The 26,322-nt window shown below is 40.2% G+C and overlaps 1 protein-coding gene and 1 long non-coding RNA gene across 3 annotated transcripts in view; one reads left to right on the top strand and one right to left on the bottom strand.

Moving 5' to 3' along the window:
- Positions 1 to 1,357: 1,357 nt before the first annotated feature.
- LOC109453090 (uncharacterized) lies at positions 1,358 to 25,789 on the bottom strand. Its single transcript, XR_012495459.1, has 9 exons — positions 25,181 to 25,789; positions 21,115 to 21,200; positions 20,138 to 20,271; positions 17,112 to 17,589; positions 16,858 to 16,972; positions 16,284 to 16,738; positions 4,316 to 5,060; positions 3,310 to 3,509; positions 1,358 to 1,652 (listed from the first exon to the last, which is right to left on the bottom strand). It is a non-coding gene; the product is annotated as an uncharacterized LOC109453090 (long non-coding RNA).
- Positions 25,768 to 26,322, top strand: part of OBI1 (ORC ubiquitin ligase 1) — a 39,660-nt gene continuing 39,105 nt past the window's right edge. Inside the window, exon 1 of one of the 2 annotated variants that reach the window (XM_019742584.2) lies at positions 25,768 to 25,900. In XM_019742584.2, the coding sequence (XP_019598143.2) occupies positions 25,829 to 25,900 (72 nt within the window). In that variant the 5' untranslated portion in view covers positions 25,768 to 25,828. The remainder of the gene's footprint in view (positions 25,901 to 26,322) is intronic. The other variant, XM_074329417.1, reaches the window with a different exon arrangement.

Here is a 26,322-nt window from a genome sequence, read left to right as displayed (position 1 = left end):
TATAGTAACAATACTATTTCTGGGTGGTGAGATTTTGAGTGATTTTTACATTTTTTTTTCTTTTTTCTATTTTCCAAATGTTCTTCAATAAACATATATTACATACAGAATTTAAACACAAAATAAATATTATTAAAAATGATTACTCAAGGCTAGCTCAATATTTTTAAAGTTGATCAATCTAATTATCATATTAGCAGTCCATAAAAAAAGAAAAAAAATAACTGCATGCTTATATCAATTCACGTAGAAAAAGTATTTGACAAAATTCAGCATTTCTTCATCGTTAAAACTCTCAGCAAACTATGAATAGAAGGGAACTTCTTTAACTTAATAAAAGGTATTTACAAAATAACTACAGCTAACATCATACTTCATGGTGGAAGACTGAATACTTCCCCCTAAGTTCAGGAAGAAGGCAACTTAAGACTTCTACCATATTTGTTAAGGGAAGCAACGTAATACCTTGCTACTCAAAGTGTGTTCCAGGAAGCAATATTATGGGCAACACCTGGAAGTATGTCAGAAGTGCAGAATTTCAGGCCAAGTCCAAGACTTACTGAACCAGACTTTATAGCTTCAAAGTACCCAGACAGTCCATATGCACATTACAGTGGGAGAAACCCTGTGTGTACCAGAACAAGCTTTGGAGCTAGACAACCTTGGGTTTCAACCTCATCTCCACTAGTGTGTGGCTTTGGGCAGGTCACCTAATCTATCTGGGTTTCAGATTCCTTCCTCCTCTAAAAAAATGGAGAAAACATCTGTCCTGCCAGGTTGTCATAAGGGTAAAGATAATGGACCTGATGAAATGCTCAAAATATGCTAGTGTTATCAAGAATGTTCCTTTAAGAAGCCTGAGACATATCTGCTACTCCTTTATAATAACCATAGGTTGCTAGTGAATAACAAGTATAGAGATGTAAAGGCAGAGACAGAAAGCTATCATTGTCCAAACTGATAGGAAAAGCAAAAACAAGAACTCAGCTCTCCTGAGTGCCAGACTATCTATCACACACTGTGTTTGACTTGGCTGGGCCCTTATCATGAAACTCACACTTCCCGCTCCCCCAAGCTGTTTCCAGAATTGCTGAGTTGTATATTCCTATGATATATAATATCACAGTCATAGGTAATATTAGCCTGTGTGTATAGAGACGTAGTATTGCTGTCATTTCTAAAGGCCAAATTGAGACGTAGGTAGGACATCTCCCTTCTCAATCTACCGTGTGTTTCCAAACTTTAAAAAAGGAAGTTCCTTATTTCAATCTTATAGATAGCTTGTTTGGTTTGCAAACTGGCCTCCTTATACACAGAGGGCAAGGAGAGACTGAAGAAAGAGGCAGACCACTCCAGATTGGTAAGATGACAGTTTAAATAAGCAAGGGAACTTATGAGGATTGTCTTCTGGCCCCCACTGCCAGAACCTTCAATGTTTATATAGTGGCTCAGTCATATACATAGTCCAAATGGTTGCAAAAACACCTTACTCTCTCAAGGCTAAGTCTTTAAAACAGCTCCTAGTGTGGGAATGGTGGGCAGAATGTGCATTCCAAGAATGGGGACGAGGTGAGAAGCTTCCAGTTACCCGGGTCCAGCTCTCGAATCAACCAGTGGTCAGATCCCCTTGATGACCTCTTCCAACAATAGCTCTGGAAAAAAACGTAAAAATATTCTATCGGAGTGAAAAATGCAAAGTGGAAGTGTTAAAGACATGTGCTAGAACTCGTTTTAGCTCTAAATAGCAATGAGAAGATCAGAAAAATGAATTCCATCCTTCATATTGGTCAACAGCAAAGAGTTAATGAGGCTGAGTCAGAACAGGGCTTCTTACTCCTAATTCCAATATTTCAGAACCTTACTGTCATCATGTGCTCATGTCTGATTTATTGCCTTCCTGCTGCTATTTTAGCCAATGTCCCCTTTTTGTCCTTAATGAGGATATAGAACATTTGGTCACCAGTTATCTTTGCAAAAAGTTCCCGTGTCCTTATTCAATCATCCCTCACGTTTGTCTTCATCAGCTTTGCTAAATTTTATCTCATGAACAAACCATTTTTCCTGTTGCCTTTCACTCAAACAAGATGTCAAATCCATCTCTTCTCTTCGTAGTTGCTTTAAATCCCTTTCATCCCTTGCCGTCTGTGCTCTGGGCGTTTGAATAATGGTGGTTCTAGGAAGAGCTGTATAGTTCTCATCAGCTACTCAAATTCTGTGTCTGTCTATAATCCTGGAGCATGTCCTCCTGTAGGGCCTGACCTCACATCCTGAGCAGGGCCAGTAGGTACCAGGGCTCTTTATCCCTTCTCAGAACTGCCATGTTGCCACACAGCAATCCCAGACCCACGCACATCAGACACCACCCACCGTGACAGGAGAAAAATGAGGGCACTACAGAGAGTTTTCATAAAACTGCATTTATGTCCATGGAAATAGTTGCCCTATATTCTAAGATTACAGCTGTCTGATTTCTGGTTTTTTTTTTTCCAAATATCTTTCTTTTGTTGTAATAACATTGCCCTTCTTTTCAGTCTTACTTTGCAAAACTAAGTTTGTGGCAGCCCTCAGTCAAGCTCTTCATCTCTGCTATTGTTGTTGTTGTTTATAAGGTTGTGAAGAGCACACACCTCCGTCTCTATGGTCAGAGCTGGATTCTTTCTGCCCTGCTTTCTGTTAATGAAGTAACCATAGACAAGTTGCTAAAGCTCTCTAAGCTTTTGTTTATTCGTATTACAATGGAGATAACAGTACCTACATTGTCAAAAAGGTAATAAATAAGATAGTATATGTTAAGTGCATAACATAGTACCTCGCTCAGAGTAATGAATCAATAAATAGTAAGTATGATAATTATTATAATACTCCCTTGAGGGTTATTTGGCCAAACATTTAAAATAAGCTCCCATCTGTTGTCAAGATCTCACTTTTTCTTCTGAGAGAAAGACCAACATCCAACCAACCTCAAAACCTCACCTTGCATTGCAGGTCAGACCTACAGAACAGAGCTGTATGACTGAAGCAGAGCCAGTGTATTAATCATGATTTTTATTTTCTATATTTTAAGATCCCTTGCCATCTGGGAGGCTTTGTGGACCAGAGAAGGGCCTACCTTTTGCAGAATCCGCCAATTCTTATGCAAACCAACCAATTCAAAACCCATAACTCCAACCACCTCCTTTAACTAACTCTCCAACACCAAGCCAATATTTGCCCTGAATCACCCCGGGGCCAGGTACCTGAACACTAGACCACCCTTACAGCCTCAAGCACACTGAAAGTATTCAAAGTAGCCAAACTTAAACTGCTTACCTTGCCCTGCCTTGTCATTCTTGCAGAAACCACAATAAATGCTTGTGGTCATGCTCACCCTTTGCTCCTTCAGGCTCCTGACAGACACAGGTGCTTCCACATGTGGTCCTGTGGGCTACACCTCCTTTTTCTAGGGAATTGTTGAGTAAAAGCTTCTTCCTTCTTGACAGCTGTCTCCTGATCTGTTGGCCTCATCATACCTGATTAAAACCAATCGAGGGTATATTTTAATGCAGTCAGCAAATCAGACCTGTCCCAGATGATTTGGGGTGGTGGTAAATAAACACCCCCTTAAATATGTATAAACCAAGGTATCACTATCAGAGTGCTACTATATTCCTTACTGATAGATCCCTCCCATCTCCATTCTAAATCCACTTGGTACTAGATGTGAATATCCAGAATGGCTAGAGAATTGATTTGGCTTCCCAAGATGACTTCCAGGATTGAATATCATCCACGTGATATGTGAGGCCAGGTTCAGACCCACTTCTGATTGCAGGAATAGGGTATTCACTTCAGAGAATTTTTAAAAACCAGGCCTCAGTTATCTTACAACTGTCCCTTTATTTTCTTGGAATCAATAACAGGGCAGAACAAGCAGCATATAATTAAGAAGAAGCCTGGCCACTGTTTTAAATACAAGCTACAATGGAGCAAAAATCATGTTTTGCTTGTTTCCTGGGAAGAAATTAATTTCTTATTATTTACTTTCTATGCTTTGATGATAGTAAAGGTTCCTTTCTTTGAGTTCTTAAGTTATATGATTTCATATCTATTCCCATCATTTTATTTTCTCACCAATTTTGATATAGTTCACTGAGATACTAGGACACATGAATTATTATTGCTAACTAACAGATGGGACTAAACAAAGTATGTGTATTTGTTCCATACAAGAAATAACTCTGTGAAGTTCAGAAACTTAAAGCTTTGTTTCTTCTTATACCACCGACTCCCCTAGAAAAACGTCTTCTTGGCCAAAAAAAAAGTTCCTCGCAATCACCTAAGAAATTGCTCATTCTCCAGAGGGTCAAATCTCCCCACCCTGCATCGCCATTGAGGATGATAAAATGGAGCACAGACTTTCAGTGGCTCTGAATTCCTCACTTTCTTGATTCATTCTGGACATTGGCCAGAATAACCTGCTGGGAGACCCCAATAAAAAGACTGCCTTTACAAACACTTTGCCTTTCCCTTCATTTATAATTGAGGTTGAGCTTGTCAATAAAGCTTTCCAAAGGCCATTCACCACAATACTCTTAGACAAGTATTTACATTCTTTCCTCCTCCCCTATCGAAAGCAAGACGATTTCTGCTACCTTAAAAAAAAAAAAAAAAAGAATAAGAGTAGAAGGCAATTGGAAGCAGAGCTTAGCTTTTCTATCCTGGTGTTGGCTTTTAAAGATTCCCACTACAACAGAAATACATCTTGGACAATGAGAACTTGTCCCACTTTTTATCCCTACTGTAGCTCTTAGGATGTGGTCTAAAGGAATTTCTAAAACGGGGTCCTGAAGTCCTTTGCTCCTTGCTTCTCCTGCTGTGGCTATTCTGTTGAGCATTCCACGGCTTTCTTGCTCTTCTTCTTTTTTCTTCTTCTTTTTCTTTTCTTTCTTTCTTTTTTTTTTTTTGTAACAAATGCAATGAGAAATTACTGGACATAGACCAGCTATGTTCCAAACATCCGTTTTTCTTATTCAGTTTCTGTGCTTGTGTTTACATTTCTGAAAATGATCCTTTGTAGACGCCTGTAAAAAAAAAAAAAAAAAAAAAAAAAGTAAAGTAAAAGAGAAAACAGCTACACTAATGAGAACATTCCTGTCCCCATCTTGTCGGTCATTATCACCATTTCCCACTGCACGCCTACTCACCACATACTGAAAGTAGCTCTTTTCTCTACTTGTAATATTTACTTTATTTTACCTCACAACTTATGCAAATAAAGATTAATTGTACCCAGACTATGTAGATCATTTTTTAATTAGCAGAGTTCACTGTGCTTAGAGAATATGGTGATTAAATTGGACAGCAAAATGGTTAATTCATCATAAAATTTATAAGTTCCTCACCCCCCAAAATTTCAACTTAAGATGCTTTTATTCATTTGAACAACTCAGCCTTGCAGTAAAAGACACGAAGGCAACTAATGTGAGCTAAAGCTGCATATTTGCATTAGCATCAGTCAATGGAAGAAAACAACACAACCTATGTTTAATTACATCCAAGGTGTTTGTCCTATTAATCTGAACATTAAACATGCAAAAGTAAATTTCATTGATGAAATATTACTTTCCAGTATATTAGAAAAAGAAATAAAATCACTCTGGATATAAAGCAATGTGTGGTGAACCCTTCTTACAAACTCTTGCATGGTGGTTTCCCGGGAAACCAAAACTCTGCAGATGTACAAACTAAAATACAGAGGTGCGCGTTTCAAAGAACTAAATCCAGTTTTCATTCCTAATGAAGCAATTCATTTTCCGTTTTATACAGAATACTGTGTCCCTCAAAATTAGAGTAAGACTCTGATCTCCTAAGTATGAACATTGATGCTGTTTGAAGATTAACATTTATTCAATCAAACTTGATTTTTAAACCCATATAATATATGGGTTAATGTATTATCTATGTAATATATAATATATGATCTCCATAGACTGGCAACTAGTGAAGCACTAGGTAACCTTGCTCTTTCGTATCTCACCAGGGGCCCTGCTGAATCATCACCTTACAGGTTGTGTGCCAACTCTGGCACAAACACAAATGTGTATTTCCCCTCCAAATGCTCCACTTATGCCAGGAATCTAACAGATGCACCAACAAATGTTGCAAGTCTGCCTATTAAACGTGGAGCTCATTGAATTTCTATTGCATTTCTCCAGCACAAGTGCATTTGGAGCAAAGAAAGAAATTAAAATGAAGTCAGGTGTCATTCAAGAAAATTACAGTCCCACGGAGGATAGTTTTGAGTTGCAGCTTTGAGTTGCCATGCTGTGCCTTTCACAGCTGCCTACCGTTCTTGTCATTAATAATCAGTAAATAAGATCTGCAGGTGGGCCTGGAAGGCACCCCAGCCAAGAAGATGATAGTTAGGGCTTCTGTCTCTAAGATGGGTGGCCAGACTCATTTGCACAATCCAGCTTATGTTTCCACACAAAAGTGCAACCCTACTTAGCATAGCTTCAGGGAAGCTGCCACAATATAGGGAATGCTAATTACTGTAACCAACTGGCAACGATGCATCCAAAATTAAATGGCCTGTGACTGAGCAGATGAACAATTTTTATGGCCCAAAGATCAGGGAACAGGGATAGTTTGTTAAATTAACTGACAGCCTCTTTGGTCTAAGTAGGTGAGTTGAAGTCATTTGAAAGCTGTGTTTGCATGCAGTTACATACCAGAGTCTCTCCTGTGTAAGTACAGTTCCCCCTGCAGTTTTATGTGGGAGTATGGCTACATTGAGTACATAAAATTCAAAAAGTTCCCCAGTTCAATTCATAACTGACCAGGAGAAGCCATTCTGAATCTCTGTGGGATTGATTTTTTACACACAAAGGCTTGATCTTTTAAAATTTACCTGAAACGAATTCAAATAGTTGCAGAGAGAGGTTTTTAGTAAGCCTACAGAACCCTGCATGAACAAAAGCTTTTAACTTCTAATTTCCAACATTGATCACACTTAGGAACCAAGCCGTTTCACTAGCATATCAGAAGTTGCTGTTATTATAAGTTCATTCCCAACTGTTAATGCATATCTAAGTCTTCCTGAACAAATAAATCACAGAGATGAGAGCATAGCCTTGAAAATTTCCAAAGCATTGCTTTTAGCAAATAATACTTCTCTGTACCACAATTTAAGCCAATATTTCTCAACTTCAGCATTATCAACATTTTGAAGTGGATAATTATTTGTTCTGAGATGCGGGTGGGCGGGGGGAGGGGTGGGAGACTGTCCAGTGCATTATAAAGTGTTTCTCAGCATCCCCGACCTCTACCCACTAGATACCAGTAGCAACCCCCTCCCCCAAGTTGGGACAATCAAAAATCTTTTCAAGCACTGTTAAATGAACCCTGAAGAACAAAATCACCCCCTGGCTAAAACAGAAGTATGGACAGGGTGCTCTGGAAACACAGAGGAGAGGCAACTCAACTCCTACTGGTTGTGATGAAATTTCCTAGAGGAAACTGTGAGCTGGAGCTTGAAGAATGAATTGATGTTGGCCAAGTCATGAAAGAAAGAGCATTCCAGAGGGCACTGCATGAGCGAAAACACAGACATGTGAAACAGCAGGGTGTATGTGAGGTACCACATCCTGTTCTAAGCAGTTCCATCCACTGACACTAGTTTCAAAAGCAGGATGAAAAACAGAAGGAAAAGAATGTTCAGAGGTAGGAATGGAGCATATCATGTTTTCTTGATGCTATAAGAAAGTTCCTAATCATTAATTCAGCAAACATTAATTCACTGCCAACTAGAAATTCAAAGATATATGTGAGACTCTTTGCCCTCTAGATGCTCACCATCTGGTGAGATATGAGAAGCACAGGTATGACTCAAGTATGTTCTACATTGCAGATTAGAATATAAATCTGTGTGTAACTCCAGCCTCTAGAACCTTCTCTTCATATATTTAATTTCACTAGGAAACATTAGAATTGCCAGATTTCTATGACAGCCTTATGGGGTAATGTGAAGAAGTAGAAGACATATAACCTGCAAGAAGCTTACAATTTGGTTGGGAAGATAAAGCTCATGAAAAGATAATGAACCATGTAAATTATGGAAAATTCCAAAGAAGAGGTACAGACTCCTACAGTTGCAGAAGAGGCAGATAACGGTAGACTTCCATGGTCAGGCAAGAACTTGAGAAAGACATGAGATTTATTCTGGATCTTAAAATATAGGTTGTATTAAAATAGCAGAAGAGGGAAAAACCATTTTAGATAATGGGAAAAATAGCAAATCTAAGAAAACAGATGTTGGCCTCTGCCTGGCATTATAAGGACAGCGACGAGACATACCTGGGCAAAGCAATGAGTTCCCACAGGAAGAAAGAGTTCAAAGTAGACAGTAACAAGCTGTGGAGAATCTTTAAGCTGGAGGATGGAGGAGGGGAATAGGGATGAGGTTAGACAGTACCTGGTACTTATGACTACCATTGAAAGATGAATAGAATGTCCCTAAGAGTTAGAGGAAAATACACAGACAAGGGCAAAGAGTTGGAGAATTACAGTGTATCTCCAATATGGCTGCAAAATTCCACTGACTTTGGATGGTCTCACGTGGTGGACGAAAGGGATGTCTTACTTGCCCACAGTTTTTCGTATTTCATGGTAAACATTTCTTTTTGAGCATTGTGCTAACATACTAATTACCACAAACAATTACAAGGTTTGTATTTTGTTAGGGAAAAAAATGTAAAAGTCATGCTTCAATATGTGTTATACCTCTGCAACCCAATGCCAAACCTCTCGGAAATGACTTCTGCCATTCTCCCCCCCACATTCGGACTTCAATAAAATGACATCCACTTTTCTCAGCCCCACAGAATAGGCAGTAAATAATGCCTCCCAACCACAGATGCCTCGGTCCCACGCCCCTTAGGGACTCCGTTGCCTGCAGCCAATAGACTTAGGTGCGTTCCTGCCTAGAGCAGGTAATAATCTAGCCCTGCTACTTAGCATTCTGCAAGTTAACTCCTCCTCTCCCAGAGGCAGGCATGTTTTCCTGACGTGTTGTTTGGAAGCACCTAATTTTGATTGTAAAAGGCCAGAGATGTGCTATAAATTCTGCCTTCCTATGACCCTTTGGCCCCAGCACGGAGACCAGCATTAGTATTATATAACTGATTGAACATATAAAACAGACATTTCTGGCCATGGTTCTCAAATGTGGGTGTACATAAGAATCACATAGAGACTCGCTGCTAGAAATTGTGATTCAGTAAGCACGGGGTTGGAAACAAATATCTGTTTTTACTTAGTTGGTTCTGACACAGGAACACATTTTTATTATTAGAAGAGCATGAAGTATACTTTTTTAAAGGATATTTCAGATATCTTTCTGGAAATTAAGGCCAGTTGCTCTTAGCTTTGAATTTTTATCACAAGGCTCAGAATCAAATCCTCCATTTCTATATTAGTCACGTTTTTCAAGAGGTACAAGAGACTCCAAAAAGACACTTGTCAAGAAATCTGCTTTCGTTGAATAGAAAATCCTCAAAATCTTTTGGAGTGGGTTGAGCACCAGTCTTAGGTAAACTTAAGATCTGATGATAGTTCCCATAAAACCTCCACCTTACCCAATCGTCTTTTACTCTATCTCTCCATTCTTTGCCACAGAAACCATGGAGTTACCAACCATAGAAAATGGAATATTGAACTAAACTTGGAAACAAGTTGGCATGGCCCTGCTTGAACATCAGCCAAGGTGGGCCAAAAGAATCTGCCTCACTCCTGGACTTGAAAGCATCAAAGAGATCAGGGAAGGAGAAAGCAAAATCTTCATGAAAATTAAAAATGTTTCTTCTTAAAAGATAGTTATAAAACTAAAAAGAGAAATCACGAACTAGGGGGACAAAAAATATTTGCGAAGCATATGTCTGACCACAGACTTGTATCTAGAATATATAAAAACTCTTACAGCTAAAAAAAAGAAGACACTTCTAAATATGGGCAAGAGATTTGAGCAGATACTTCACCAAAAAAGATGTATGATGGCAAATAAGCACATGAAATGATCCCTTAGGGAAATGCAAATTAACACCATAACAGATACCCCAACATACCTATTAGAATGACTACACTTATAAAAGCTTAACCATACCAACTGCTGGAGAGCATATGGAGCAACTGGAATTCCAACACACTGCTGGTGGGAATGTAAAATGATAAACCACCATGGACAACATTGTGGCAATTTCGTAAACACAAGCATTAACAAACCAAAGACTGTGCATTGCAGGAGGGTGGCCGCGTACATAGCAAGGGCATATAAGACCTAAGAAACTCAAAACAGAGCCTCCTAATCTTCTTTTGAAGTAAGAAGGATAATCTGCTGGCATTGTTCCTTCCTGGGCAAGTGAGATACAATGAGTCAACCAGCAGAGTCTGCCTCTCATGTGTGTCTCGGGATTGGCCTGCAAGGCTCAGTGCCCCGGTGCTTAGCCTTGCAGATTTCATGTCACTTCTGCTGGTACTGAGCAGGCCTGTCACTAGCAGCAGCATGCCAGCGGGGGCTGTCAGTTGCAGCTGCTTCGCAGCTGTTTACAGCCGATCTACATTGCTTCAGGCAGAGCGTCTGTGCTTTGTCCAGCCACCTGGTCTGATTTCTTCCACCTATTCTCTATACATCTAATGATGATTGTTTAAGTTTCGATGCTATTGGGAACACCATAAAGTCTGATGTTCTCATTAAGAGTTGAATGACAGTGTCGCGGTCCCAGACTGGTGCTAGGCATCCCCCTTGGCTTAAACTTACCCTAAGATTCAGTCTTGCAGCCCAGGAAGCATACCTGGCCCCTAACTCTGCATCCTGGGTTGATTGCAGAGCTTTCTGAACCCTTGGATTCACTCTGGGGCACTCCTGTTTATTCACTTTGCTGTTCAAAGAGTATAAATCTTTTTATTCCTAAAATGACCAGAGCCTTGATGAGAGTGAATGCTAAAATCTCACTCAGCTTCATCCTCATCTACCAAAACCTCCGTTTAGCAAATTTGACCATTCTTCCAAGCCCAGACCAAGTCATGCCTGCTCTAAGGAATCTTTCAATATTCTAGCCTATAAAGATTCCTCTCTCTTATTCCTGCTGTATGCAGCATGCATAATATTCTGCCCTTCTTATTCCACAATCCAGTCCAGTTTATATACGGTTGATAGGTCAGATTTTCTGAAGCATAACTGATCACGCACACCCTTGGTCAGAAATTTCCATTGGCTCCCAAGAGCTTACAGAGCAAAGTTCAACAGCCTGGGGAACTCGACCACTGGCCTCAGCCCACCTGACTGACACGTCTGCACGGCTGCCCTTACCCAGCTAAACTGAGCTGCGGGCTGTTTCTGAGTGCTTCCCTGTTGGTATAATTTAGCGTGTGCTATCACTTCCACCTAGAATTCCCTTCCTCCTACTCCATGCATCTATATATGACAAGCTCAAATGGTGTTTTCCTATGAAGTCTTCCCTTTTATGCCCATTTAAAATAACCTTTTCCACTAACCGCTTCCCATTGTCACATATTTGAATCTCTCTTAAGACTCTTACCATTTTCTCTCTTTTTAGGAGTTCTCTGTCCCCCTGCTGATCTGCAAGTGCTGTAGGAACAGTTGGACCCACGTTCCATGTGTCTTTGTTCATAGTGTCTTGAATATAGTAAGAGGTTAATAAACAACTCTTTCCAAGACAAGCTCAACCGTGTCCTCCAAATAGAGACAGCTGGGCCAGAATTTGTGAGAATTTGAGTCTTTGTCCCAATGTGTGTAGTTCTGTGTCCTAGCGCAGCCCCTTAGCCTGTGTCTTCAAATGTAAAACTGAAATAATAGCATCTCTTCAGTCTGCTCACTGGGTCCTGATGATGAGCTAATCAGATAATATGTTGACAGAGCTGTGAAAACTATAAAATTCTGCACAAGGCTTACGTTCCCTAAAGTCAGCATCTGGTATATGCTTTTGGAGTGCATGCATTTTTATACACTGCATCTTAAAGTTTTAGGCACATAAAACTATTATGACATTAGAGTGACTCAGTGACATCTTATCCAGTAGCTGTAAGGCGAGAGAAGCCTGGGAACTCGCCCCTACATAGCGTCAGAGACACAACTAAAGGTTGCCTAACTCTCAGTCTTGTGCTAGTTCCATGCACAATAGACACCCAGACACTTACTGAACCATAAATTCTGAAACATAAATTCTGTGACATTTTGACTTAAAAGCTCAAAAGGCACTGTAGGTTGAAGTTCTCCTTAGAACTTCCATGACTGAGAAAATAATGCCGGAACAGTAGTTAGGAGCACATGCTCTACGTCCCACCCCACGATAAATGTCCTATTTTTGAACAAGGTCTCAAAACCTCTCTGAGCCTCCACCGGAACATACTCGTAAACTCTAAGAGGACGGGGACTTTAGGTCTATTTTATGCGTTGCTCTGTACTCAAACCTAGATCAGGGCCTGGCACATAATATGTGTTTGGTCTATATTTGTAAAATGAATGAATGAATCTCCATTTTCTCAAAAGTAAAAGAGTAACAATCTCACTGGGTTGTACTACGGTGAATTAAGTGAACAGAAGCACTTATGGCTCTTAACAGTGACTGGAGTCCAGTAAGTGGAATCCAGTAAACTGATCATTTATTACCCTCCTGAAAACAAATCTCTTATCATTCCTTCCAATTGGGGGTGGGAAAAAGGAGAGGGCTCCAAAAGAAGGGGTTCTCTAATCTGAACACTCAATCTTGGTTACTAGGGATGGCAAATCTAGAGAGAATTAAAAAGCACATTCTGGCAAATGTTGATTGCCTAGAGATGCCTCTACCAAACCAAGCATGATCACTGAAGGTCAGAACTTGGAACAGCTAGAGACACACAGAGTCACAGAACAAAATCTAGAGAACGAAACTCTACACTGGAGAATGAAAAGGGCTCACTGATGCCCTACGCTAACAGTCTACGTCAACTTTTTTCATAAAGCAAAAAAAAAATCTTTTTTCTACCAAATACCTCAAAAATTAAATGTAGAAGCAAACATACAAACGAGGCAGCAGTGGGGCATGTAGATTATGTTGTTTTTATATTAAAGAGACATTTTATTAAATGCCACATTTGTACTGACAGCTAAAGACCAGTTATGAAATCAAATGTGCATGTTAACTCACTTTTTCACAAATAGTCACATACAGAAAATTAAAACATAGTCAATTAACCGTTTAGGTCAAATGATAGCAACAATGTATCACACAGAGGGATAACCAATATCCAAATCATAAAGAAAAATTGAATTAACAATAATATTGACCTTGACATAATTTAATATACCCTTCAGGATGCCACAAGCATCTCAAGATCCTTCAGAGTCACAGAATCATCATTAAAAATTTCAATTATAATCATGTAATATAGATTCTGGTTATCCAAGCTTTCTAGTTATTTGAATTTTGTACAATAGATATTTGTTATACGGGTATATAAAAGCAGGCATGTGGATGGGAAGGGGGTGTATACACATACAGCATAATACAGTGTGAATACAGAATGTGTACATTTCCCTAATGCCTTGCTTTCCTTTTGTAGAACATTGCCTCCATTTTTCCATAAAAAGCCCAACATATTCTAAATAAAACATTTTCATCAGTTTAAAAGAGGACTTTAGGTAATACTTCAAAAGTTTCCCATTTAGCACATGCTTTGATTCTTAAAAACTTGTGGCTTTCATACTTCTTTTTAAAAGTTTACTTTAAAACAATGATGTTTTATCCTTTGTAGATCCATCCAAATAATGGTTAAAAATGACAAAATAATGACTGAGCTACAGAAAGATCAATGAATTCAAAATGTACTTTTAACAGTATCCTGTTATCTCTCAACAAGATTGCATTTTCTGGTGATCACCTATACACTATCCACACACTGCATTGGTTTCTCATATCTATATAAACATTCTAAACCTGAACTCTCCTATTTCATTAATTTTTAGGTATAGATTTTAAATCGAGTCCTTCATGAAAAGATTTGCATATTGAAGTATACTGAGATATATTCTGTTTTTCCAAGATAAATTCCTGCAAAAAAAAATACCTGATTTTAATTCAGTCAGCTTTTCCCACAACTTAGTCATTTATGACAAATCCAAACAGTTTAGGAAGTGTTCATTCTTCCAGACAGAAAGTATCTATGTTAACATCACAATTCTGAATCTTGAGTGAACTTATAAAATTCGGTCATTGCCTGTCTATTCCATACCACCCCCTTGTTGTCCAAGCTACAAATTCTGGAATATTTCTGTCTCCCTTTCCCCCCTTCCATAGCCAAACTCTTGCACCCATCCTGATAACAAAAGACTCTCTTTCACCCAGTCGGTTCCTCTGCACACACACCACTGATCTAAGGGGCTGTGCTCTCCCTTCTGGTTGCTGAATATTCTAACTATCCTTTCTCCATGATGGAAAAACCTAGCTGATCCCTGCCTGAAAGCAACTTTCTCCTTCGGGTCCCCATAGAACAGTGCAGACCTCACACCTCGCCCAGAATAAGTGCTCCATCAGTGGTGGCTGTTATGGCTGTATTGTCTTGCTATATGATCACGTTTTAAATGTATCTCTAGCCCCAGAGTGATTCAAGCTCCTTGAGAACAGACACCATGTCTTGTTCACTTTAATATCCTCCAGGTATAATACATATTTTCTGGAACATAGTGTAGTCTTGACAAATGATTGTTGAATGAACAGCCACTGGAACACAAGTTAGAAAATCCATTACAGCATCTAATAGCTGTGTAGTTTTGCTGTCTCTCTGACCCTCAACTTTCTAACTATAAAACAGGAAGAATGGCAGGCTACAGGGTTTGTTATAAGGAACACATAGTACACACTCCAGAAAAGTCTGCTGAGCTGATTACTATTCTTATTGGGTTACTTTTTACAGCTCTGCTAGAGTTACGTGTCTGAGAAAGAAATTTCCATAAAAGTTAGACCCTTCCCTTTCGCTTCCCCTTAGTTTTTGCAAAGCCAGAACTATGTTGATATTATTTTTTGAAAACATAAGATATTTAACTGTATGCTTCGGTGAATGGGGTAAGAAGAGGAGGGAATGAGGGCAGACAAGAAAAGCATTCATCAAAGCCCCTTTGGGTTGGTAACATCCCTTCTGGCTTAGCGTGGGTGACTGGGGGAGGACCAGAAGACTCTTTTGGCCCAAGTCTTAAGTTTATCATATGACTGAAATATTGACTATTCACATTATCTCAGAAAGAATGTAAATATTTCATCATAGACACACTGATGATATTAAAAGGAGACATCCATCATTCAGCCTAAGCATGTATATTAGGATACTAGTTCTCAAACTTTTTAATATAAACCTCTGGAAAATATCTATCTTACATCACAATCCAGCACAAAATAATATTTATCATTACCATATGCAATGTATTGCGTATTTGTGTTCAGTTGAAAATTTCTTAAAGTGTTGGTTGCAACCAGGACAGATGGAGGTGAAGGTGAAGGGATGGGAAAAGAGAAGAGTCAGTATAAATTACCAAGACCCTGTGGGTTAGAAGTGGGCAAACACAAATCCCACAGAAAGACGTTTCTCCAATTCAACCTGGAGGGAGAAAGAGAAGGTGCAGGAGTTTTTCACACCTTGGTTGCCCTGCTCGTCACCCACTAATTGGTTTCATGACACACTAATGGTGACGAGACCCATGGATCAAAAACAAAAACAGAAAACAAAAGTTTTATACGACAACATTGCCTATAGTGCCAGGAATTAATATTCTATAATGAATTCTATAATTATTTTGGGTAGTGAAAGTAATTGTATTGTATTTGTGTGCTAAAGGAATTAATGTGTTAAATGTAAATTTTCAAAATATACCACAGTATTTGTGAGACTCTATTGGCATTTTTTCATTTTTTTAATATACTGAAAAATGTTAAAAAGAAATAAAAAGAAACACAAACAAAGTGGTCTAGCCTCTTGACCTCTGAAAGTTCTTTCTTATACCAGTGATTTTAAATGAAAAAAACTAGGTCACCCCGTGAAAAGTTAAACTTGCACATTTGACATATCCACTGGAAAAAGGCAGACGTCTCTGAGGCCCACAAGAGCGAAGTCTGACTACAGCTACTTGGCATTAATGGCATATTGACTGAACAAAACGAGGAATGGGAGAAGACACCAAGGCACAGCGAGCCATTGGCAGTGTATACGAGGTCAGACAATTATGTTTGCGAACTCATCCTAGAAAAAGTGCTACATACCTCATTGCTGAATATCACCACGGTCACCTTTGAAGTACTCCCCTTGGGAAGCTACGTATTGATGCCAGTGCCTAGTCCACCCTTCAAAGCAATTTTGGAACTCTTTTTCTGGAATGGCCATCAGAGCTGTCATCTTATTACCCTTGATGTCCTGAATGTCATCAAAATATCTTCCTTTCAATATTCCCTTTATCTTCGGGTAAAGAAAGAAGCCATTGGGGGCCAGATCAGGTGAGTAAGGAGGGTGTTCCAATATAGTTACTTGTTTACTGGCTAAAAACTCCCTCATAGACAGTGTTGTGTGAGCTGCTGCATTGTCATGATGGAAGAGCCATGAATCATTGGCGAAAAGTTCAGGTCGTCTAACTTTTTCATGCAGTCTTTTCAGCACTTCCAAATAGTAAACTTGGTTAACTGTTTGTCCAGTTGGTACAAATTCATAATGAATAATCCACCTGTTGTAAAAAAAAAGGTTAGCAACAGTGTTCCAACAAGGTCGCAAACTTAATTGTCAGAACTTATAAGTGCGCGTGTACACACACACACACACACACACACACACACACACACACACCTTATTTTTTTTAAAGATAGACATGTTGCTGCAGGCTGGGTTCTGTGGCTAGAAGCCTCTGAAACAGAGTTGAGCATGTAGGAGGTTTGTCAGGAAGTGCTCTTGTGACCAACACCTGTAGAGGGGAAGGGAGGAAGTAGGGCTGGTCATAGGAAGAAGTCAAGCTAGATGCAGGCCCGTCAACACCTCAGCAGATCCCATGGGGAGCTCTAGAGCTGAATGGCCACCCTCAGTGTCGTCCTTTATATCCCTACCTCCATCAGTAAACAAATGAGGGCCAGCCTTGGAAGACAGGACCTCGGTTGAAACAGTTGTCTCTCTGTAGCTGAGGCAAACCCTGAAGGGACTGAGCGCTGAAGGATGTCTGCTGACAATACTCTCAACAACGAGGACTGAAGATCCCTCTGAAAGGGAGAACAGAGAGGGTTCTCTCTGTGTCTATCACACATGTAGTCCCACGAAAGGGTTAGCCTGTGCTGTGTGCACAGACAGACACCGCAGAGTCTCACACAAAGTGAGCCCTTAGAGAGCAGGGCTGTTGTATCTGTGAGGAAGGGCTAGGATTTGCAGCTATAAAAAAATACTCCAAAATCTCAGTGGCTTATAACAACAAAAACTTATTTCTAGCTCACGTTTCAAGTCTATTGTACATGACCTGAGGCTCTGCTCTGTGTTGTCTTCACTGCAGGACCAAGGCTTAGAGAGCAGTTGCCTCTGCAAGACGTCCAGTAGCTACGGCAAAGGAAAAAGAGGCGTGAGGAAGCAGGGACAGCTTCAGCATGGAAACAGGCTATGTTACTCCTGCTCACATTTCATTGGCCAAAGAAAGTCACCTGATCAAGCCCAACATCAATACAACTCTAAAATACAATCTTCTCCCAGGAAGTGGAGGGGACATTGATTTTGGTGAATAGTCACACAAATTACCACAGTTAATCACCAGTGAAGTTCATGAAGTACAGAAATGATATGTACTATCATTAAAAGTCTAACTGCAGAAAGGGAAGTAGGAGGTCTGTGCGAGATCCTTAAAATAGTGGCCGAGAGAGCAATGGATGGACACTCAAAACTTTTCTATGAAATTGAATTGAACTGAGATTTTTCCTTTGAATTTAGTTCATTATAAAGACAACCTGGGTAACACATCCACTAAAATATACGGTATAATGATGCATGTTTTGAAGGATATTTTTTAATGTTAAAACTTTTATGGTTATAAAAGTATTACGTTTTATAGTATAAAAAAACATAAATAAGAAAACTCATAAGAAAGTCATCTAAATAAGTATAAGTAAGAAAATATAAGCATTAATTTTTTTAAAAGTGTCTTAGTCTGCAGGTTGCCATAACAAAATGCCATAGACTGCATGGCTTAAATAACAGAAGTTTATGTAATCACTGTTCTGAGACTAGAAGTCCTAGATCGGGGTGCTAGGTCTAGTTGGGTTCTCTTCCTGACTTGTAGGTAGCCACTGTCTTGCTGTGTCCCCCACATGTGGTGTCTGTGGGGAGAGAGACAGAGAGAGGGAGTGAGAATCTTCTCTTTACAAAGCCACACTCCTATCAGATTGGGGTCCCACCTTTATGACCTCATTTAACCTTAATTGCCTCCTAAAGACTCTCTCTAGATACAGTCACATTGAGGGGTTGGGGCTTCAACATGCAAATTTTAGGAGACACAATTCAGTCCATGGCAAAAAGTATAAACAAAATAAAAATAAATCATATCACCCAAAGTTATATCAGGGGAAACTAAATTATGCTATGATAACATCCCTTAATCACATATAATAATAAAGGTTTAGTTCCCTTTCAGGCTATTTGCCTATCAAGAGTCAAGCAGGGGCTTTGCCTCATATTGATTCACTCTGGAACTGAAACTAAATAGTGAAGCATGAACTGTCTTAAATGTTACTGGTCACCACGGCAGACGAAGAGAGCTCTCAACAACCTCCAACAGGCAACAAAATGCTTCCGCCAAAAGGTAACCAGATTATTTCTATTGCATCTTATTTGCCAAACTACCAGCTTGTAGAACCAGAGCCCTGCCACAGACAAGAGGGCCAGGCAGGACAGACCAACCACGTGCTCAGGAGGTGGGACTTGGACATCACTATAAACAGGATTAGTGGCTACTGTTATAGGTTGAATTGTGTCCCCGCTCCCCAATTCATATTCAAGTCCTAACCCCCTAACCCCCAAAATGCGACCTTTTTTCAGAAATAAAATCATCACATATGTAATTAATTAAAATGAGGCCATACTGAAGTAGGGCAGACCCCTAATCAAATATGACTGTTATCCTTATAAACAGGGGAAATCTGGAAACAGACAGGCACACAAGGAGAACACAGTGTGAAAATGAAGACAGGGATCGGAGTGATGCTTCTATAAGCCAAGAAACACCAAAGATTGCCAACAAAGCAAGAAGAAGGTTCAGTTAGGAACACTGAGAAAGTTTTCGTGAAGAGGTGACCTTTAAGATGGAGATTTAAGGGTGGATAAAATTTCTACTGCTATAGATTAGGGAAGGCATTTTATGCAGAGGAAATAGCATGAACTCAAGTTTACAGGTAAGAAAACACAAAGCTAGGAGAGAAGCATGGAACTGATTCTTCCTCACAGCCCTCAGAAGGAACCAAACCTGCCGACACCTTAATCTCAGACTTCCAGCCCCCAGAAATGTGAGACAATACATTACGATTGTTTAGATCACCCAGTTTCCGGTCATCTGTTATGGAAGCCCTTGCAAACAAATACAGCTCTCATTAAGTTCAGTCTCGGTGAACAGTAATACTTGTTCACTGCAAAATGACCTTCAATTACACTATTAATTTATGGTGGATTAGAGTGTGTATTTGTTCATGCCTTTGCCCCCACTGGATATCATCTTCTCTAGTCACACAAGTTGAACTCTAATAAAATGGCCAGACCTTCACTATTAAGCCATGCCGAAGAAGGAGAGAACTCTAAGTTCTCCTAGATACTATGATTTGACCACCAAACTACCACAGCTTCAGAATTGTTTTGTGTATGTGATAGTTCTAAAGTGATCACATAATATCATGCCTTCTTTGAATGGCAATCAGACTCAGCTACTTAGAAGGAGTCCACTGGCCTTGTGGAGGCCACTTCTAGCCACTTTCTGGGGCTAGAAGGCCAGCACTCTCTAAGGCAGGGGAATGGAGACAGTGGAAGCAGTTGGTGGAGCAAGGGTGAAGGAAAGGTGTTTTGATGCTACAATCCTCCCAACTGTTTCTGAGGAAACATCGCTCATTACCTGTTTTTTGATGTGGATGCACCTTTTCCTCTAAGTTGAATTTAAATGCTGTACAGCAGAAGAGGCCATTCCCCTAGCTTACCCCACAGGGCTCTTGACCATCGCCTTGCTATTCTGGACACATCCTCCTATTTCTTGCAAAGAAACATAAAATTGTTTGATGGGTTGAAAATATCATTCTTAAGTAAGAATACACACACACACACACACACACACACACACACACTTGTTCTCTCTAATCCTAAAAACTGCTCAAATTAATGAATATACATTCTAAAATGATGATATGGCAATAGAGATAGAAAGACCTAGAGACAGAGCTAAAGAAGGGATAGATTGCCAAACAGTCAGTCATTATTTGCTGAGATCCCCTGTGCGCTCAGCACTATGCCACCCATGGACCTTCTGTCTGGTCAGGGAAAGATTTTTCAGACATGGAGAGCCCAGTAGAGGTGTCTGTGCCTCTGTGCATGGCGGAGGTAGGTGCTTTCCCTCCTACTCCTGCACGAATTAACTCACGACATAATTGGTGACTTTCTCATATTTTTGTTTTCCTGCATTTAGACTATAAACTTCACCAGGACAGGGCTGGACCTTCCTTTCAACTTTTTAGCTTTAGCATTTGTCACAGTGCTTGACCCACAGTAGATGTTAAATAAGGGTTTGTAGCATAAATGCATAAGGTAAAAAAAAAAATTAGTTCATATAGAGCCTACATGATAAAGAATTTGAAAGGCAAGGGGATTAAGAGGAGGCTGGAGTGGACAGGAAAAGTATCATGAAAGAGATGAAACTTGAGACTTGGTCATAATAAATTGTGTGAGGTGGGAAAGAAAGAAAAGTCATAGATCAAAGTGTTGAGGATAGTGATGTGAGGAAATGAAGCCATATCTTACATAACACTTGTAATAAATGATTCAGCTGCTAAAACAATGACTGGGGGTGTCGAGCGTATAAAGGAGGTGTCGATGTCTTACCTAAAAGAGGTAATGCAACTTGGCAAGACTCCAGCCAGCTGCCATAGACATGGTCAAGTGTAGGAAGTCTTCCTGGGAGAGGTGCCCTGAGAGAGAAGGCAAATATTTACAGGGTTTCAGTAAATAGGATGCAAACAGGGGCCTGACTTTAAGATCCTACGAGAGGATCTTACTTTGGAAGGTCTGCTCTCACCTACACTAAGAGCAGGAAGAAGTGCTCTGTCAGCAATTTAAAGACAAAAACAGTCAGGATCTCAGCGCTGGGTTCCCTATTCTGCTACTCTGGAAAATCCCAGCCCCTCTCTGTTTAAGTGGTTCCTGTTATGATATTCCAGGAGGAGATATTTGCTTCATTTATTCTCTAGCAATCAACAAACATTTGTAAAGTACCACTTAGCCTTAGGCGGAACTAAAATATTCTTTCAAAAATTACCTAATTTAAAACAATCATCCAATTTCAACATTTTTAAATATTTAAAATTATAACTTGCTGTGTCACAGTCCCAGGGGCTAACCAACAATAAGAGCATCCAGAAGAAAAATTACTGTAGAAATAGACATTTTATGGTGGAAGAGAAGAGTTGGGTCATTTATAAGGTGGCTCATTAATAGTACAGTGGCTGGCACATCATTGGTCGTCAATAAAATATTTTTTGAATGAATAAATGCAGGCAGTGACCCTGTTTGTCTTATCCACAGCTGTATATAACCAACCATTAGACCAGTGCTTAGCACATAAAAAATATTTATATTTTGGTGGAATAACAAATAACTAATTACATGCATTTATTTCTTCTGCAATCACTTATATTGTGATCACATACAAAGCTGATGTGCAAATTCAGTATTAAAACCGTAAGTGCTACTCAGGAGGCTGGGATTTGGTGCCAAGCCAGTGCAGCATAACTTTTCTACTAGAATGTATCCTCCATGAGACAGAACTTTGCCTGAGTTAGTTGTTCCTTATTGCTTTTAATAAAAATACATTAAATGAATGAATGCTAACTTTTGGCAGTATATTAAAAAGAAAAACTGTGCAAGAAAAAGTCAAGCTACTCTGCTATAGTAACAAGCATCTTTCATGCCATGATCTTCAGACATTTTAGCTCAGAATTTACAGCCTGTGAGAAGATGGTACCATGCCTGATGTCCATGCAACTGGACCAGAACCTCTGATTAATTTTTAATACAACTTTTATGAGTTTTCTCAGTGTTAACCACAATCCAAGTGGGGGTGTATAAATTCAAAACAAACAAACAAAAAAAGATTGTCTTTCAGGAATGAAAAATAAATGTAATCTGAAATCAATATTTATGAAGTTGTGATTAATTGACTGATGACCAAATGATTACAAAATGTCTGTCTGAAACATCTACTCAAATTTATTAGCTTTGACCAAAAAAAAATTAAAAAAACAATCTGAACTGGGTCAATGAAAGAATAATGCATTCCTAATCAATTTTTAATAGCACTTAAGATTTTATATTTTTTTAAGCTTGCTTTTAAATAATTTATCATAAAAATGAATCTGATTTAAACAAGGGGTAAAAGGTGTTCCATAGCTATTTGATGGTTTTCTTAGGAAAGAAATTCAATTATGACTGACTTTTTTATTACTGAATTACTTTATTAATAACAATACATCTTGCACTTACATGAAGGCATTGGGCCAACTATCTCAGAGAGCACAAGCAAGATCAAGGATTTAGCTCTAATTCCACCATTATCTGGCGGTTTGCCTTATCTATGCCTCAGTTTCCTCATATGTAAAATGAAAGTCCCACATAAAAACCCCCAAGATCCTTTCTAGTTCTAAAAGTTCGTAATTCTAAGGATTTAGGTGGGTTTAGCCCATTCCAGGTGCAATATCTGCTGGAACTCCACAGGTCACAGGACTCCCGCTAAAGCTACTAACAAGTTGAGAAAGAAATGAAGCAGAAAGTTAGGGAACCATGTAATCTTTGTTTTCCTTTTAGAGTAATGGCAACATTATTTAACAGTTTTGGCCAAATAATGACTAAATGAACATGATTTGTCAAAAGAGCAAATGCCCTTCATAGAGCAGAGGGAAAACATAGTTCCCGGGCTTAAACCATCTGCATTATTCAAAGCAAAGCCTGGGAATTGCCTTGGAATCAGTCTGGATCTAGAGAGAGTCCTAACCAGCTGGTATTGCTAACAATATCATTTAGGGGTGTGTGTGTGTGTGTGTGTGTGTGTGTGTGTGTGTGTGTGTGTGTGTCTGTGTGTGTGCTTATCTATAAAGCATTAGTGAACAAAGCAAGTATGCTATTGTATGATCCTATTTGTGCTTAGGCACACAGTATTGTATCAATTAAAATGTTTGTAAGGATATGCTCTAGAATGTTAATAGTGATTACCGTGCAGGACAGAGAGTTGAGGCATAAGTGTAGAGGAACTTCTACTTACTATTTTATATATGTATAAATGGCTTAATTTTCTTAAGATGAGCCTTATTATTTTTACAATTAGCAAAAAGCAATACAGTCTTCCATTCTGAAGTAAAAAAAAAACAAGTAAAGACAATCAATGTTTAAAACAGCCTGGGTCTGTAACAAAGGTACTTTATAGCTAAAGAACATATTATGGTTTGCGGAATAGTCACTTGATACCAGATACTAGATAAATCAGATACAATCCCTGACCTCAAGAAACAGACAGGTCTGTTGTAGGGACAAACAGATAAACAATAAACTCTAATACAATGTAATCAGCACAGAAATATATGGATCAGGTAGCTGTATGGACAGAGCATTAAAACAGCTCTGAGAAGCTGTGACAATGACAGTAAATGTGGAAAGAGATGCTGGAAATAGTCTAGATTTTAATATTCTACTTAAAGTGTTGGTTATGATTTTTAAAATTTATCTTTGTGACTGAGAACACCAATCACCAGAATGGTTAACAAGAAACGAACTTGCCTCAGTAGCAATGGATAAGTCTTTCAAAGGAAAATTGTCTTCAACGTGTCTTCCTCTGCACCATTTCCAGGGATGGATGTGAGAGGCAGGACATCCTCAATCCTACATCCTATTCAGAGGATGGGAATGACAGGCCCTAAAATACGACCTTAGGAATAAGCAAGGTGAGAACAGGGAATGGGCAAGATGAGAATAGGGGAGAACACACTGAGATGGGGAAATCTGAATGGCACTAGAGTTTTCTCCTTCTGAAGCCTGAGTTCTACAGCCAGGAAATGTGAAAGACGCATTAGCAAACATGTGTATTCTAGTCCCCATATAAATATGACTTCAAACAGCCAGGAAATAGCCAAACCAGATGACTTTTATGCCAGGCATTCTGAAAAAAAGTGACCATTAAACAATCAATATGACTATTTTGCTCAGTTCTCCAATTCCAAGCACATGATAGTCTCCAATTCCTAGGAAATGAAGTTATTGAGCTACGTGGAAGAATTGTTACTGTCGCCGGTGAGGACTTGGACTTCTTCAAGTGAACTACTAGATGCTCCAATCTTACTGTCTGTTCCTTTTATAGACATGGTAGTAAGCATGCATTGACTTCATTTAACACACGCATGTTTTACCAAGGAGCAAGCTAAAAAGCAGAGAGGTTAAACAAATTGTCTGAAGCCCGGAGAGCCAGAAAATTGTTCCGACAGGGATTTCTACCCTCACAGTCCAGGTGCAGACCCTATTTCTTTTAACCAGGAGGCTGCTCCTGTGATAATGCTGCCTCTTTTCCCAGAAAGATTAGTAAAAATAGTTCCGTTGGTTTTGTTTCTAAATCTCCCTACTCCTAGATTGTATTTGTTTGCATAAAGTGATCACATTGGCTCTTCCTCACTTAAAAGGTGCAGTTAAATTCCTAATCTGTTATACTCAAGATTCATTTAGGAACTTTTATTAGAGTTTTCCTTTTTCATTGGTAGGACATGGGAACTTACAACCTCATATATTCCCCTTCGGAGTTCAGCAGCACAGTGGTACATTTCATATCCAACCTTGCACCTTATGAAATAAGAGCTTTAAACTCGAGTGCTTTCGGGGAGTGTGGAAGACTCACTATTTGCAGCTTCCTCACCTGTGGGTGTTAATCAGTCTGTGGTCCCGTCCCTTAAACCTCATCTTGGATGGAAACCACAGACGGGCCAACAGCGAAAGCGTGTCTTCAGGGAAAGCTGCGAGGAGTGTCCACAACGTCTCCTGAACAGATAAAGGGGGACAATCACAATGTGTTGTTTTTAAATGACATTACATCACTGAAGGTTACGAAGAGAGCTGAGAGTGGCCAAGTTGTTTTGAAAAAATAAAATGTAGAGATCGTCTTTTCTCTTCCTGTTTTGACGGCACTGTGTGTCTGCAGTGTGTGTAGGGAGAGATTCGGGAATTTAAAAACCAGCTTTCCTTCTCTTCCTGTCCCCTCACCACTACGACGCTTTCATTTAAAGTTTGAAGATGCTCCACGGCTGTAGTGAACCGCCTTCCCTTTCACTCTCAGGAGGCTTGCAGCTCCCGAACAGCAGAAAGTTTTGTTTTTTGTTTGTTTGTTTTTAATGAAAAGAACGCAGAGCGGGAGAGCCCCGGGCGACCGCGCGCCCCGAAAGCGCGTTTCCGTGTCGGCCCGAGGCCGTGGCCCCGCCGGGTTGCCGTAGCCGCCCTCGCGCGCCCCCGTCGCAGCCGGATCGGCCGGCGGCGGGACTTCCGTGTTGGCGGGCTTCTGAACGCTGCCATGGCTCAGGCGGTGCAGAACGTTACATTGTCGCTCACTCTGCCCATCACGTGCCACATTTGCCTGGGGAAGGTAATGGGTGATGCCGGGCACCGCTGCGCAGCGGGATCGGGTCGGAAGGAGCTCGCCGGAGCCGAGGGCGGGCTCGGGGTGGAGCGGGGACGCGGCGTGCGGCGCGGACATGGGCGAAGACGCCGCACCCGTGTTCTCCCCGGGCGACGGGAGGCCGCATCCCGGGTGGGGGCTGGAGGCAGCGCGCAGGGATGAGTGGGCTCCTCTGTGCGCCTCTCGGAGGAGGATGACAGCGGCCTGGGCTTTGCAGGGAGGCTGCCGAGGCGGCTCTGCCACGTCCAGCGCCCCCGCTCCCGCCCGCGGCGTCAGCCGGCCCGCGCCGACCTCCGAGGTGGCCTCGTCAGGCACGAATCGCGACGATATTTTACGCCTCTGGCGCAACCCCGTATGGCATGTAGTGAAGCCCATGAAAGCACGTTTCC

Source organism: Rhinolophus sinicus, linkage group LG04 (assembly GCF_036562045.2).
Source record: "Rhinolophus sinicus isolate RSC01 linkage group LG04, ASM3656204v1, whole genome shotgun sequence".
Classification (NCBI taxonomy): domain Eukaryota; kingdom Metazoa; phylum Chordata; class Mammalia; order Chiroptera; family Rhinolophidae; genus Rhinolophus; species Rhinolophus sinicus.
The sequence above is the reverse complement of the archived record's forward strand: the minus strand, read 5'-3'. Positions and strand labels throughout refer to the sequence as shown.